Raw genomic sequence first — 12,669 nt, 5'->3', positions numbered from 1 at the left:
CTTGTTTTTTTTTCTCTAATACAGTCATGGGACATGGGGATATATTTTGATAAGTATTTTTTTCAATGTTGGTCTGGACAAATGTCATTTAGCATTAACTAGCTGTTTGTGTCTCTTATGTCCTCTCTAACCTGGTTCTGCTGGAGATTTCTTACTATTAAAAAAGTTGTTTCTTTCCATTGTCACCACAGTGTTATTCAGGATGGGGGTTGCAACAAAGTGAAGATTTGACACAATCTGCTGGCCTCCTTAGAAAGAGAAATTTTTGGTAAAAGGCATTTTTGTATATTAAAGTGTTTTACAGTGACTTTTGTTGTGAATTTGCATTATATAAATACAATTAATTTAATTTCTTGTAATAATAAAATATTTCTGAGACGTAAAAATATTAACATAAGTTTAAGCAGTTTCTTCTAGTAACTGATTTATTGGTAGGCTATCCAAAATAAACTAAATATTTAAATGAAGTAGTTGCGTTTTCTTTATTTTGAGCCTCAATTTGGTTTTGCGGCTTAGTTTTATTTTGTTGTAAAAGGAATGTGGCAAAAACATAGTTATTTTTGGTTGCAAAGATTTGACTCATCGGCTGTATGATTATGGGTAACAACGGACTGCCATAATTTCCACAAACGCGAGCGTTTCTTTGATTTAAACCAGAGCCACGCGCCGGTTCGTGTCACGTCTCGTCTCGATTCGGTTCTGTAATCGTTGCCACTTCGCCGTGTCCGCTCAATCAAACCGCTTTGACGCAGCTGTCCCAAATCTCCCCGAGACCTCACAATCAAAACAAATCGACCACGCGTGCTTTTCCCGCAGCAATGACGTCACTTATCCCCGCCCACTGCAAGTAAACAGAAAACAGTGAGGAAGGCGCTCGTGTCAGCCGACGGAACGAGGCAGGGGCTCGAGGCAGGAGCTGCGAAACGAGAAGTGGGGGGTGGGAAAAAAAGGGACGTTAACCCCGCTTTTCTCGTGGGTTTTATCCGGCGGAGGTGGGGTCCGCTCGGGAGATTTTCGGGCGGCAGCAGAGTCGCTCAGGAGCTATGAAGGGAGAGGCGGAAGTGAAGTCACTTGACAGACCGTCCATGTTATTATTGTTATTTTGGGTAGCCGTGTGATGAGACACGGGCTGGGGGAGTCGTTGGTCTGCGACACAGCGAGCGTTCACGGAACCGCAGGCCGCTCCGGACCCACACCACCACCGCCACCCTCAACCACCCGGAGACAGGAGCCTCGCTGGCGGCTGAGACCGAGAGAGGGGGCAGGAGGAGGAGGAGGTGGTGGAGGAGGAAGAGGAGGAGGGTGTGAAGACCCAGGGCTCCTGCACTCCAAAAATAAAACAGCGACCAAAAGAAAAAAAATCCAAAACAAACATAAAAAAAAGCAATAACGGTGTTCGTCCAAGTGTAGCAGAACCGGGCTGCAGCAGACATGAACGGTATCAGCAAGAGCCGGTTCGAGGTATGACACTGGGAGTGGACCACCAACATTACTCTGTTTGTCTCTAGTGGGGAGTCTTGAATTATAAAGTGTGTGTGTGTGTGTGTGTGTGTGTGTGTGTGTGTGTGTGTGTGTGTGNGGAGGAGCACCGTCTCACAGAGAGGCCTCAGAAAGAGAGAGAGAGGGAGCTCATCGAGGTTCAGGGTCCCCTCGTGCAAAAAAAAAAAAAAAAAACACTGACTCAGCACGCTCACTGACAGACACCACCCAAATTTATGTCTGAGCTGTTGCTGTAGCAACCGGCCTCAGACTGCTGCGTTTTTGAAAGCTCGCCTCGCTCTCATCCAGCCACGCTTGAAGGGTCAGGTGTTCGTTTTGTCGTCGTGCAAATCTTGTCTGAAAAAGTGTACGAATCCAGGCAGGATCTGACGGAGCAGTCAGTAGCTAATGGCTTTTCTTTTTTCTGAATTTGTGCTTTCTTGTGTGTAATGAGGTGAAAACATTAAATTACTCAGACTGTGCCTCCAAATTTGGCTGTTTCCTTCTTCTGCTTTACAGGAAAAAAGGAAAATGTCCACATCAGCAGCGATAAAAAGGTCTATATTTCCAGCCACTTGTGAGTCGGTCTTATCTTTGATTAATAAACGCCAAAAACATTCGGTCAGATTGAATGTTTGCTTTCCTCTGAGTGTGATTAACTGATTTCTGAGGCTGGTAAAAGGCCTCTCTGACACACTTAATGGAAAGTGGGGCTGTATTTGATTAAAACAGACAGTCTGTCGATAATCAGAGCCGTGGCCATTAACCAGTTATTAGAAGTGAGATCAATGAGTGGGACTGGTCAGCTGCTCTGGCTGTGTGCGGTCGTCTGTGTGTGAAAGTGTGTCTCTGTCAGGGTTGCCAGTTAGGACATGACAAATTATCATACTGTGGCTTTAAGATGATTGTATTTTGACCCAAACTGTTGTATGTGCTTTATCGCTTAGTGGAAGTGTGTTTGTGTAGATACTGTACGGAGTTTTAATTAAGGGCTAGATCAGATTGTGTGAATTTGATGAAAGGTGCTCTTTGTACGGAGTTTTTTAAACTTCGTGTTGCTTACAGTATCACAATATATCGCAGTATCACATATACCTGTGTCGTGATATGTATCGTATCACCAAATTCTTAATACACTTGTGTGTGTGTGTGTGTGTGTGTGTGTGTGTGTGTGTGTGTGTGTGTGTGTGTGTGTGTGTGTGTGTGTGTGTGTGTGTGTGTAACGCAGAGGCTGTGAGACATTTTGTTGGTCAAGGGTAATCCTGTTGTCCTGCTGCACCAACATGGGGCTGAGGACTGCGGGACAGAGAGGGAGGCAGGAGGGCTGTGGCCGGGGGAGAGTCAATATATCAGGGCCGAGGCTGGCTGCCACGGTCCCCCCCTCCCCGAGGCTTTCAGGAGGGGAGTGTAAGGTAGCATTAAATGGGCATCAGGCCGCTGCAAAACCCTGTGACACCTCATAAAAGTGGCAGGTGCCCCACTGGTTTCTGCTAAAGAAGCATCACCGTGATCATGTTTAGCTCCAAAACCATTAGATATAACTTAACATATTTTAAGTTAAAATGGACACATTCTGGGTAAAATTAGCTGTCTGTTAAAGCTACTTGTTGAATATTAAGATTAAAAAATGATAACTTTTCTGTGTTTGGTAGATGATTTCTTTACTGTAGCAATTTTTCTTGGCAATAAATCTTATGCTGTTGGAAAGCCTGTTAGTTTACATTTTAAATGGTGTCACATTTGTGAGGAACATGCATTTGCAGGATGAGCAGATGTGAGTCGTCAAACAGATTATTTTGCTGTTGCTACAGCTGCTGCTGATCAGGTGCTCGTTAGGTGATTTGTTGTGAAGACGCATCGTTACAACAAAGAATTATTCTACCAAACACAAAGTTTCTTTTTGTGCTAAATATGTCAAATGTTGCAGTTTGAAATAGCTTACTCCTGTATTTTTTATGCCTATTTTGGAATTCTGAAATGCAGGTATGCCCTCAGTGTAAACAACTCCTTCAACCATTTAATATAGTTTTATTTTATAGTTTTGCAATGAGCATTATTCCTCTTTCTTGAGAGGAAGGAAAAAAAAACCCTGAAGCGTGGCCACGGCTGTCAAAAAATGTGTAAAATAGTGCAGCGTCACAGATCTGGCAGCGGATAATGTCAGCCGATATCGGCCCCGCGACAAATTCATCAGCGTTGGTGCGTTTGACATCTGCCACGGGCTGCTGTGGAACTTTTGTGGAYGGAGAAAGATGCTCGGGCTGACCTTTAAATTATTCAAACTCCGAGCTGAGTTTCAGGAGCATAGATGGAGAGATGAAGTGTGGGGAAAGGCAGCGTCTGTTAAAAGTTTGAGAGGGGGCTGCTTAGTTTTGTTTACATAGTCTGGACACTCTGCTGAGCCTCTTCAAACTCTTACTTTTATAAACTTATGATTTATTTTTAACAGAGCAGACATTTGAAGTTTTTACCTCCTAAATCTTGATGTTACATCAGCTCGAAAACACAAACTTTGGACTGTAACTGTGTTTTAGCTCAAATGCCTATTAAGCTGGTGTTCGTAGCCCACAACCAAACTTTCAGTTCACCACCTGTGGCCTAATAAGCATGTTTACCACCGTCATGTTTGGGTTCAGACCTAATACCACCCCCTCCAAATGGCAGTGTTCCTGTCTGCCACGTTATTCACACATTGCTGAGATTCTTTAGGGTTTGACTTGATGGTACTTGACTTCCTCAGTCGGTACATGCTCGGTGTGAGTGGACCAGAACAGAAACTGTTTGCTGCTGTATCTGCAGACGTCTTAGATGAGAACCGCTGAACGGTTTGGAGAAACTAGTCGGTGTGGTTCAGTGCGTGATAAGGAGTCAGGGGGGTTTAGGTTGGATTTCTGGCATAATTTCTTTATATTTGTTGTATTGAAGGCTCCAGATTGAATATGCTACATGAGTTAGATTTGATTCTCTACAGCTGATGTTTGGTGAAGAAACTCCAGACAGTTCATGCTGTAGGAACAGAAATATGACTGCAGAGGAGAGCTCCCTGTTGGGGAATGCTGCTCTTCTGCCACATCTAATAAGGTTATTATGCACCAAGGTTTGTTCAGAATGATGATGTTGTAAAGCTTTAACCAGCTGATTTATTTTGTATTTTTCCATTGATGCATGACTTTGATTGTTATTGAAGAACTGCATACTTTGATGGCTGTTTATTTAGTTTTTGAAGTGAAATTGCCTTCAGACAACACATAAACACGTCACGGTTCACCGTTTAGCTCTTTCAGCTTCAGATCCTTTTATTGAGATTGCCATTTTCGGTCACAAATCCTGGGTAGTGACTGAAAGACTGCAGACACAGGAGGGATGAGATGTTCAGTTATGRAGAGGCCACATCAAGAGGAGCCAGTTGAGTTGTTCAGGCATCTGGTAAGGATGCCTCCCTGAGGTTTTCTGAGCATGTCCAACTGGGAGGAGACCCCAGGGGAAGACCCAGGATACGCTTAATGCCTCTCAGCTGGCCCGGGAACCTCCTGGAGTCTTTCCAGAAGAGTTGAAATTCGGTTTGCTTGGGGAGGTATGAATGTAACTGAACTCTGGTCCTCCTCAAAGCCTAGGTCTTGGATATTGAAGTGAACTCTGGTGCAGTTCGAATGCATGAACGCCAAGCCGATTGGAGACCGCTACAAAAGCAGGAAGCGGACTACAGTGCAGGGCATTCTGGGTAATAATAGTAAAATGTTACTCATATACCTTGCTCAACCTCTGTATAAGATGGACATCACTCCAATGAAGTTGGATGCACTCCTACTCGGTGCACGTTATTCTCCACGGTTCCGCCTCATCTTCCTCTCATGCCGAGCCCATGGTTGATGAGTGTTTGATACGTTTGCCAGGAACAAATGACATTTTCACAGATGCTAAAATCTGCCGTCACTCCATGTTTGTTTGATTATCACGAAGAAGGAAGTTGCGCTCGGTGTCTTCAGGGGTTTCCGTGTCGTTTCCCTTCAGTGGGTCTTGGTGCAGCGCCGCCACAAGCGAGGAGGTGAACGGGTTGTTCACTGGGTTTGGTTGGTTTGACAGTGCACTGTGAAAACAAACCACAACAGCTGAGAATGTAACAAATGTTACTAAGTGTGTGAAAACACCCTCAGCAGATAATGGATGGTATGAGTTTTTTTTTAGCCACTTCTCAGTTTTCTTGGGATACAAACCTTCATCACAGCCTGAGATCTTGTGCGCTAAAGGTCTGGTGCTGGTCCGTAACCATTTTCCCTTCAGTTCTGGTCAGTCTTGCAGAACATTCCCATCATCTTGTTTGACTGTAGAGTCAGGGTTGATGCTCAGCGACTGGTTTTCTTTCTAATCTTTGTCCTGTCAGAGTTCAGGAGCCTTTTGGCAAATTCTCAGCAAGTCGTCGACTTTACATCAACTTGTGGCTTCTGTGTTGCCACTGGAACATAAAGATCTGACATGTGGAGCTCGTCTTTCCTTAATCTCCTATTTCCACTTCTTGGATCTCATTAATATTAATCATCGTCGTCTTGGTTTCCCAAGTGACAAAGACGCTTCATCCTTGACTGATGAATTAGGGAACCATTAAAAGTCTTAAATCTTTCCAGCTGATGTTTTTATATTTTCTCACAGGTCTAAGAATAACTTCCTCCTGTTTGTGGTCTTGATTTTCGTCTTGAAATGCACCGTCCACCGTATTTACACCTGTTTTCCTTCATGAATCTGTTCGGTGGACCACRATAAGAAATGATCTGAATGTTGTTTTTCTTTTTGCTGCTCCCTTGTTCATGGAGCAAACTCGCTTGAAAGATTTAGTAATAGTTCCTGCTGCAACCTGGGCTCAAGCCTGTGGCCGTTGAGTTACTGCAGCCCCTAAACGAACCGTGAATATTAATGAATATTTTTGCTAAACTGACTGAAAATCTAATTTTGTTTTCATTTTGACCCTACTCAAGCACAAATTGAATTACTTCCTCCCTCATGTTTAGCCTTTTTGATTTTTATTAATTACTCTAATAATTGTTTTCAGTTCTCTTTCGCTTTAGTGCAGATTTCTCTGTTTGACTTTTGTCTCTTGCGTTCCTTTTGATCCCTCTCCTTCGGTGCTTTCTATTTTAAGGAGGTTGCATCTGCCTTTCAGGATCAACCCGCACTCATCCTTCCTGGCTCCCCCTCCATTTTTTGTTTCTTCTTTTCATATTTTCTGTTTGCATGTGACACACCAGGGAGTCCTCTCATTAGAAACACTTGCCGAGTCTTTGAGGATGCGAGCACGTCGCTGGCTGGGGGATGTGCAGTGGCCGTGGGTGTTTCACCATAATCTGAATTCACGGCTGAAAAGCAGGCCCACCTGATCGAGAACGTTCTGCCACTGTTCCTCGTTCTTGAGAGGTCCGACTCGAGTCGCCTACGAGTGTGTGAGCGTGTGYGCGCTGCTCAGCAGATGGCCAGACATCCAGAGAGTAGGTTAATTGAGATAAGCATGCCAACAAGCTGACCAGGTTGACAGATTTATAAGCTCACGAGGGGGGGTGTTTATTAGAGTAACCTAAAGAAGCGATAGCTCTGTTCTCAGCTTATGATGTAAACATGAAGCAGGAGTCTGTTTCTGTTCTGGTTTGAGAAAAAAAAATATCCTCGAGCTTTTTTACCAAGTGAGCTTGAAGTTCAGACAATGTTTATTTTTCGTCTTATAAAGTAAACGGCGTGTTTATTGTTGTCTACCTTGTGTCTCGGCAGGTGTTCTCAAACAGCGATGAAGCCCCCATCAACAAGAAGCTCCCCAAAGAGCTCCTTCTCAGGTAAGTTAGATGATACACAAACAACACAAACACCCACTGGGGAGAGCTTAGGCCCGGGTTACTCATGAGCTGAATCAGCCTCAGAGTGTATAAATGTTTAATTTGTCACCAGTATGTGTTTTTGTGTGTTTTGTGTAATATACGCCTCTCCTCTTTGGCCTGAAATGAGTTGTTATATGTGTGACCTACAGCTGCACACACCTCATAAATCTGACATTATGMACGTTTATGAGTGTGTGTTCGCTTGTGTCCTGGAGAGAGACCCACCTGCAGGAGCCTCTGCTGAAACTTGACTTCATTTTTTTTTGCACTTGACTGATGCTAGGTGTTGTGCGTGAGAAACACTCCTGGGTCTATGCAAACCATGTGTCTGTGTGTGCACTATAAATAGTTTTCTCTGAGCTGGTGGGGGAGTTCTGCAGTGCTGTGCTCCCCTGCTGCATCACCAGTACACCCACTACGACCATCGCTTTTTCACTGGTGTGCTGCACGCTCACAGCACATGACCCACAGTCTCATGTGTCGTATTGGGATAGTTGCACAACATCTGCTGGGAGGAAGACGCTCAGTGACGAGAAGAAATCTTGTTTATAACCCTGGATTCTGGGTTAGCTAGAGCTGTTTTTTTATTGTAAATTTAATTTAGTTTTACTCTTGCTGCATCGCAGTGGGAGACATTATCTTGTTCCTTGTGGTGTTTATCCAGCAACATGCAAAGGTTTATTAAAATTATGTTTAGAACAAGATAAGGCTTAAATGAAAGACTGAACTTTTAAAGAACCTGYGACATGCATGTCCTTCAAAGACAAATAGACAAAGAAAACACCTTTATATCTCAGAAACTGGACATAATACACACAATTTTACCCATYWTGTCACATAATTGGCATACTTTCTTGTGAACTTGGCTCAGCTTTGGTGAAACAGGAAGTGACATCTAAGGRGAACTCTTTAATAAAKSAACTCTCTGGTCTTTGTTTATTGAAACAGTAATATTTGTAGTATGACTCTTCTTCATCTCACTCTGATAGACTCAAAGTAATCTAAAGAAACATCAGATTYTTCTGTGATACAACCTGTGTTGTTAGCCGATGTAGRATTGTAGACAGTCCCCTTTGACATCACTTCCTGTTATTTCACATGTGAATATCTCAACAACTCTTCATCTCAGCGGCATCAAATTTATTAATTTTTTTGCAATATGCCATCAATATTGTCTTTCCAAAAATGCCTTCAGGTTTATTACWAAAATCTGATGTCATAGCTACTTTAAGCAAGATTAGTGTTCTCTGTCTTTAATATGAAAACAATAGATTCAGATTCAGGTTTACAGTAGATTTATTTTGGTAAATTTACATTACAAGAAAAAGAAATATATACGTACATATGCAAACATTACATGCATACATGGTTACAAAATACAAATGTAAATCTACATAACAGTATAACCTTTTTATAATTTTACATTTTGGCTCTTTTAAAGTTCACCAAAGAAGCACATAATTTGAGCTCATCGTTCCAACTCATTCCATAATTTCACTCCAATAACTGAAACACATCTAGATTTTACTTTATTTTTCTCTTTAGCTTGTTCAAAAATTAACAAACCTTGTAAATTATATTTACTCTCTCTTAACTTAAATAATTTTTAATTCCAGAAGGAAGACTTTTATTCAATGCTTTATACATTATTTCTAGTATTTCACAGTATCCTGAAAATTTTAAGTGTTACTTTGAATGAAAAGTTTATTAGTTGGTTCACAATATCCCACTTTATTAATAAACCTAATAGCTTTTTTGTAACTTGACTAATATGTCAATAGCTGTTTTATTTGCATTTCCCCATATTTCTGAGCAATATGACAAATAAGGCATAATAACAATTGCATAAAGAGGTAATATTTACACCTTGAACACGTTCCTGGCAGTCAGGAGGCTCAGGTTGCTCTCCTTGCCTTCAGCAGTGTAACCCGCAGAACAAAAGTAGGCTAWTAAAAATGTTTATAGGTCACTGTTTTCTTGCCTTCATTTCTATGGTGGATGACAATGTTGTTGTCTGTGTGTGTTCATTTGTTAGCAAAACATTTCATAACCTAATGGATGGGTTTTAATGAAACGCTCAGAAAACAATCATTGGTTGTGTTTTTCTCTTTGAGAGTCACCCTGATCCAACATGGCCTGATCCAACATGGCTGCCACAGCTAACTGATCTTAGCAGACACTAAAATGGCTATAACTCTGTGTTACAGATACTGAGCTGAMATTAGGTGTGGTGGTAGCTGAGACTCATTCCCAACACATACTCTGAAGTGATAACTGACTCAATGAGATTTTATGTGGATTCTGYAGAATGCTGTTTTCAAAATTTGACCTCAAAGGCTTAAATTATTTTTAAATTATATTAAATGTTTTTTAAGATAAGACTGTCATCTATCTATCTGAATGCATCACCCACTGCAGGACAAAAGCCACCAGTTTCCATTGCGTTGTGTTTGAGGCCCAACTAGTTCACTCCAYGTGAGCCCCAGTCTCTTCAACTCTCGGTCCTCTGTTCGTTTTACGCTGTGGATCCCCCAAAAAAGAGCCTCCTGTGTGATGGTATTGGCAGGCTTTCTCAGACTATGTCCAATCCATTTCCATTTTCTTCTCACTACTTGACTTGCCACAAGTTCTTCCCCTGTAAATTCCCATAAAACCTAATTTCTTACTCCATCCTTTCAACATTTTCCCCAAATTCTTCTTAAGCAGCAGTTCACAAACACCTGAATTTTGTTCTGTCTTCTTGATTGTTCAGTTTGTKTCTGCACTGTACAGCAGGACCAACTTCACATTAGATGTAAATACTGTATGTGAAGCTTCGTTCCGTTGGATGCCCAGATGCTCTTTAGCCTAAGAAACMCTGCTGTCACCTTCCCTATTCCACCTTCCACCTCCAAGATTGTTTACAATACTAAGATACATGAATTTGTTTTCATAACTGGTACTTCATATGTGTTGTTCATTCTGAGCTCTTTCGTCTTCAGATTGAACTTGGTTGATGTTTCTGCTAGTTTGGTTGTATATTTTCCCTGCATCTGATGGTGATTAWATGAAAGCAGGGCCAGGTCATCTGCATAATCAAGATCGCCTAGCTGCCATCAAGATAAGACTATGTTAGTTTAAAACTGGCTTGAAAGGCGGCGTACATGCCTTCCTTCAAGGAACACTAAACTTTAAATAAATCTGTTATGTGAATAAGAACTGTGCGTGAGTGGAACTGGTGGATGTCAAGCCTAGATCAGGAAAAGATAACTTTTAAAAATGCCTCAAAGGATTGCTAAAAAAGAACAAATCAAAAAGCATATTTAACTGCAAAAAGACCTTCRGGAAGTCAAGAATGCGTGCTGTCACATGAGAACCTCTGCTGCATCGTCACAGAGTTCAGTGTCCTGAATTTGTTAAGGAACATCTAAACAAACCCTTTACTTTTTGGTAATAAATCCACTGAGCAGACCAGGGTAAACTCTGTGGCTGCCTTTATAAAAGGTTTGTTTGGAGGGAAAAGGATGCAGAATGTGTAGAAAGCAAGGTCTGTCCAGCTAGTATAAGTCTAAATGAAGTGTTGAAATTAACATAGATAAAAAGAAAAGTCAACAGTGCTTGTTTTCAGAAAAACATTCCCACTAATTTTAAATCAAGAGCTCAATGTTTTATTAAAAAAAATTAAAAGGTAAATGGAGAAATTCTTACAGGGAAAAAGGGGCTCGTCATGGTGGTCTTCATGACCCTCTGAACCTGCATTTCTTCGTATTCTACAGTCTTTTGCTTCTGTTTTCATTAATAATTATTTTGACCGTAACAGCATTCTACAGCAGTCTATCACAGCCAGCCATGACATTGATGATGTCATCAACCCAGGACAACACTTCTGCCACAATCACCTCATTTTGGGGTAGTAGTAATAATAATAATAAGTTTATTTTATATAGTGCCTTTCAAAAACCCAAGGTCGCTTTACAATGAATAGAAGGAAGTAGAACAGTACAGAACTAAAGAGAGTTGAAGTACCAGGAAAAGAGGAAGGTTTTAAGTTGAGTTTTAAAAACAGTCAGAGATTCAGAAGAACAAATTGAAAAAGGTAAAGAGTTCCAAAGAGTTGTTGCAGCAACACTAAAAGATCTGCCACCCATAGTGGAGAGTCTACGTGTTGGGATGACTAGAAAACCTAGGTTAGAGGACCTGAGCTGGTGGGCTGGAACATGAAAATGCAAAAGATTGGAGAGAGAGAGCGGTGCTAGGCCATTTAGTGCTTTAAATGTCGGTAACAAAATTTTGTAATGATACCTTCAGATATAGGATGCCAGTGTAGCTGATGAAGGATGGGAGTGATGTGTTCTGATTTTTTTGTGGACATAAGAATTCTAGCAGCAGAATTTTGTATCTGTTGAAGAGAGCGAAGTTATTTAGCAGGTAAACCATAAAGCAGAGTGTTACAATAATCTAGTTCAGAGGAAAGAAATGCATGTACAAGGGTTTCAGCATCTTTGAGTGAGAGTATGGGATGAGTCCTTGCAATATTATAGAGATGGAGAAAAGCAGACTTACGGACAGAATTAATATGTGGGATAAAAGTGAGACTGGAGTCAAATGCAACACCAAGATTGTGACCAACAGCGGATTGGGTGGCTAAAGTGTTATCAACAAAAAGAGAACAATTAGAGAATGCAGAAATGGCTGAATTGGTGCCAATAATCAATAATTCAGTTTTGGCAGGATTAACTTAAGGAAGTTGCAGTTGAACCAGTGTGTTATCTCCTAGATACAGGACAGCAAAATAGGAGAAAAAGAGTCAGAGAGATTGAAATTGAGATATGTCTGAGTATCATCAGCGTAGAAATGAAAGTTGAGATTAAAGGAGCAGATAATGTTAACAAGAGGGAGTACGTAAATGATGAATAACAGAGGACCAAGGACAGAACCTTGAGGCACACCCTGAGTTACTGGAGCAGAAATTGATTTGTGCTTTCCAGTGCTAACAAACTGAAACCTATCAGTTAGATAAGATGTAAAGAAGGAAAGCACAGTACCAGACAGACCAAGATTGGAGAGACGTGAGAGGAGTATTTGATGGTTGACTGTCAAAAGCTGCAGTTAAATCAAGAAGAACAACAGATATACGGGGAGAATCAGAGGAAAGAAGATTATTAAGATCATTGGGCCTCATGCAAGAACCGTTCGTACGCACAGATTTGTTCTTAAGTTGTGCGTACGAGTGACTTAGGAGAATTTGTGGCATTCACCAATGTTTTCGTATTCTAAGATGTTTTTTCAGATACGAACAAAATTCACGTGTGGTCCAGACCTGTCGTATATTTTACGTGAAGTCAGTCTGCTG

The 12,669-nt window shown here is 41.3% G+C and overlaps 1 protein-coding gene across 1 annotated transcript in view; it reads left to right on the top strand.

Moving 5' to 3' along the window:
* The first annotated feature begins 723 nt into the window (after window positions 1-723).
* fbxl2 (F-box and leucine-rich repeat protein 2) overlaps window positions 724-12,669 on the top strand; it is a 23,109-nt gene continuing 11,163 nt past the window's right edge. Inside the window, exons 1-2 of the mRNA XM_014030452.1 lie at window positions 724-1,461; window positions 7,234-7,295. Coding sequence (XP_013885906.1) covers window positions 1,432-1,461; window positions 7,234-7,295 — 92 coding nt within the window. The 5' untranslated portion in view covers window positions 724-1,431. The remainder of the gene's footprint in view (window positions 1,462-7,233; window positions 7,296-12,669) is intronic.

This window comes from Austrofundulus limnaeus, unplaced genomic scaffold (genome assembly GCF_001266775.1).
Source record: "Austrofundulus limnaeus strain Quisiro unplaced genomic scaffold, Austrofundulus_limnaeus-1.0 Scaffold1063, whole genome shotgun sequence".
Lineage (NCBI taxonomy): Eukaryota > Metazoa > Chordata > Actinopteri > Cyprinodontiformes > Rivulidae > Austrofundulus > Austrofundulus limnaeus.
The sequence above is the reverse complement of the archived record's forward strand: the minus strand, read 5'-3'. Positions and strand labels throughout refer to the sequence as shown.